General features: G+C 44.6%; 1 protein-coding gene across 1 annotated transcript; it reads right to left on the bottom strand.

Moving 5' to 3' along the window:
- Positions 1-2,607: 2,607 nt before the first annotated feature.
- LOC101129170 (cytochrome c-like) lies at positions 2,608-3,341 on the bottom strand. The gene is made up of 2 exons (XM_004043844.5): positions 3,049-3,341; positions 2,608-2,753 (listed from the first exon to the last, which is right to left on the bottom strand). The coding sequence occupies exons 1-2, from the start codon at positions 3,326-3,328 to the stop codon at positions 2,707-2,709; spliced, it is 327 nt and encodes a 108-aa protein (XP_004043892.3). The 5' UTR covers positions 3,329-3,341; the 3' UTR covers positions 2,608-2,706.
- Positions 3,342-3,613: the final 272 nt, after the last annotated feature.

Raw genomic sequence — 3,613 nt, 5'->3', positions numbered from 1 at the left:
GCTGGAGTGCAATGGCGTGATCTCAGGTCAGCGCAACCTCCGCCTCCCAGGTTCAAGTGATTCTCCTGCCTCAGCCTCCCGAGTAGCTGGGATTAGAAGCATGCGCCACCACGCCTGGCTTATTTTATATTTTTTAGTAGAGACGGGGTTTCTCCATGTTGGTCAGGCTGGTCTCGAACTCCCGACCTCAAGTGATCTGCCTGCTTGTTTTTAAATTTTTTGTAGAGACAGGGGTCTCACTAAGTTGCCCAGGCTGGTCTCGAACTCCTGACCTCAAGCCATCCTTCATTGTTTGTAATGCTGTCTGTTATGGGTTGACTTGGGTCTCCTGCCAACTCCTGGCCTCAAGCGATCCTCTCACCTTAGCCTTCCAAAGTACTGGGATTACTTCTGCGAGCCACTGTTTGTGGCCCCCATAAATCTTTAAATCATCACAGTGAGTCTGTGAAGCAGGTACGGGTTATTAGTCATTTAGACGCACAACCTCTGCCTTCCAGGTTCAATTGATTCTCCTGCCTCAGCCTCCTGAGTAGCTGGAATTATAGGCAAGTGCCACCACACCCGTCTAATTTTTTGTATTTTTAAAGTAGAGACGGGGTTTCACCATGTTGACCAGGCTGGTCTCGAATTCCTGACCTCAAGTAATCCAATCGCCTGGGCCTCCCAAAGTGTTGGGGTCACAGGTGTAAGCCACCACACACGGCCCAATTGGCAGAGTTTTTAAATGACCAGTCTCAGTGCTGGCCGTGTTTCCGCCCACTGAGTCCTCTCACGTGTTGCTGATGAGAATGGGAAACATGCTTGATCTTTCTGACAAGCAGCTCAATCGTGTGTAGGACTTGAGAAGGGTTCAGCTTTTCGGCCTGCTAATCCCATTTCTAGGAATCTCTCCTCTGACATAATTTAAAAAGGGGTCAAAGGTTTATGTCCTAGCATCTGAAATGTATTCCATCATTATAGTAATAATAATAACAGCAATAAAAGAAAACAACATAAATGCCCAACAGGAGGCAATTGGTAAAACATATTAAGAGTGAATGGCCAGGCGAGGTGGCTCACACCTGTAATCCCAACACTTTGGGAGGCCAAGGCGGGCGGATCACAAGGTTAGGAGTTGGGGACCAGCCTGGCCAACATAGTGAAACCGTGTCTCTACTAAAAATACAAGAATTAGCTGGGCATGGTGGTGCGCGCCTGTAGTCCCAGTTATTCGGGAGGCTGACGCAGGAGAATCGCTTGAACCCGGGAGGCGGAGGTTGCAGTGAGCCGAGATGGAGCCACTGCCCTCTAGCCTGGACGACAGAGCCAGACTCTGTCTCAGAAAAAAAAAAAAGAGGTCGGGTGCGGTGGCTCACACATGTAATCCCAGCACTTTGGGAGGCTGAGGCAGGTGGATCACAAGGTCAGGAATTCAAGACCAGACTGGCCAATATGGTGAAACCCTGTCTCTACTAAAAGTACAAAAATTAGCTGGGTGTGGTGGCAGGCGCCTGTAGTCCCAGCTTCTCAGGAGACTGAGGCAGGAGAATCACTTGAACCCGGGAGGCAGAGGTTGCAGTGAGCTGAGATTGCACCACTGCACTCCAGCATGGGCAACAGAGCGAGACTCCATCTCAGGAAAAAAAAAGAAAAGAAAAAGAGTGAAAGATGATGGATTTTTTTTTGGGGGGGACAGAGTCTCGCTCAGTCGCCCCGACTGGCGTGCAGTGGTTCGATCTCAGTTCCCTGCAACCTCCACCTCCCAGGTTCAAGCCATTCTCCTGCCTCAGCCTCCTGAGTAACTGGGATTACAGGTGCGCACCACTGCACCTGGCTAGTTTTGTGTGTGTGTGTGTGTGTGTGTGTGGTTTTCTTTTTAATTATCTTTAGTCTTGTAATCACACATAATTTTAAAATTTGTGTATATCTCCATTACTTTAATCCTTTTAAGTTGGCAAAAGCACCATTCCCAATCACAAATACACAGTTCTACAGTTTTATGTTTCTGAATGGCTGTTTAAAGACAATCCTAAATTATAACTTAGTTTGACTTAGATTGTAAAGAATTCAAGAGTGAAGTTTAACTTGCTACTATTTTAAAAGCATGTGACCTTATAGATCTATAAGATGTGAGAGGTGTTGAATAGTCTTTAATATTACACATAAACCACACTAAAATGCCTTTCAATAAGTAAAAGGAACCATTTTAAATACAGGGAATTATAATTAGATTGCTATAGTTAAGGCCAAAACTATAGACATTGCTACCTTATTTATCTTCAACCCTTGCCTTTAAGAGGCAAATGAACACAAAACACAGGTGAATCTTGCTTGGTTCTAAGACAGTGTAGGAATTTCCCCAGTATTTAAATATATTCACATAACCAGTTATATAAATCTAAATATAAAACCAATCTCCAGTAAGTTTTAAGATGGCACTCACCATCTTTGTGAAAAGTTGAACATTACTAACGAAGCCTAATCATATCTTTAAAAGGGGTAAACAGTGATAGCATTTACTGAATTGGAGTTACTATTAAAATCAAAAACTGAACATACTCATTTAACCACAAGCCAGTCTTAGTTTTAAATCAGGACTGCCCAACAAAATATTCTGTCAGTCATTCATGATCTGAATTCTGGTGTATGAGATCTATTAAAGGATGGTACACATAAAAAAGTCATGAGACATTTCTGTTTTGTAATAAATAAGAGAGTGGCCAATTATTACTCATTAGTAGCTTTTTTGAGATAAGCTATCAAGTTTGCCCTTTCTTCCTCTTTTTTTTTTTTTTTTTTGAGATGGAGTCTCGCTCTGTCACCCAGGCTGGAGTGCAGTGGCGCGATCTCGGCTCACTGCAAGCTCCACCTCCCGGGTTCATGCCATTCTCCTGCCTCAGCCTCCAGAGTAGCTGGGACTACAGGCACCTGCCACCACGCCCGGCTAATTTTTTGTATTTTTAGTAGAGATGGGGTTTCACCGTGTTAACCAGGATGGTCTTGATCTCCTGACCTCGTGATCCATCTGCCTCAGCCTCCCAAAGCGCTCGGATTATAGGCGTGAGCCACCGCGCCTGGCCTCTTCCTTCTTCTTAATGCCAACAAAGATCATTTTTGTTCCAGGGATGTACTTGGGATTCTCCAAATACTCCATCAGTGTATCCTCTCCCCAGATGATGTCTTTGTTCTTAATGGTGGCTGTGTAAGAGTATCCAGGGGCCTGACCTGTCTTCCGCCCAAAGAGACCATGGAGATTTGGCCCAGTCTTATGCTTGCCTCCCTTTTCAACAATGTGGCACTGGGAATGCTTCATAATAAAAATCTTCTTGCCTTTCTCAACATCATCCATATTTAATTCTCTTTTTAGTCGTTGGCGCAACGAAGACTCCCGCTCTGAAGCTGGACGTCCCCACTCTCTCTAGTTTTTATATTTTTAGTGGAGATGGGGTTTCATCATGTTGGCCATGCTGGTCTCCAACTGCTGATCTCATGTGATCTACCTGCCTCGGCCTCCCAAAGTGCTGGGATTACAGGCGTGAGCTACTGTGTCCGGCCAGATGATGGAATATTTTATAGCAATGAATATAATTTTTTCAGAGTAAATGCCATTAGGAATGCTGGACACCTATTATAG

The sequence above is a fragment of the Gorilla gorilla genome, chromosome 5 (assembly GCF_029281585.2).
Source record: "Gorilla gorilla gorilla isolate KB3781 chromosome 5, NHGRI_mGorGor1-v2.1_pri, whole genome shotgun sequence".
NCBI classification, from domain to species: domain Eukaryota; kingdom Metazoa; phylum Chordata; class Mammalia; order Primates; family Hominidae; genus Gorilla; species Gorilla gorilla.
Note: the sequence above shows the minus strand (reverse complement) of the source record. Positions and strands in the feature narration are given on the sequence as shown.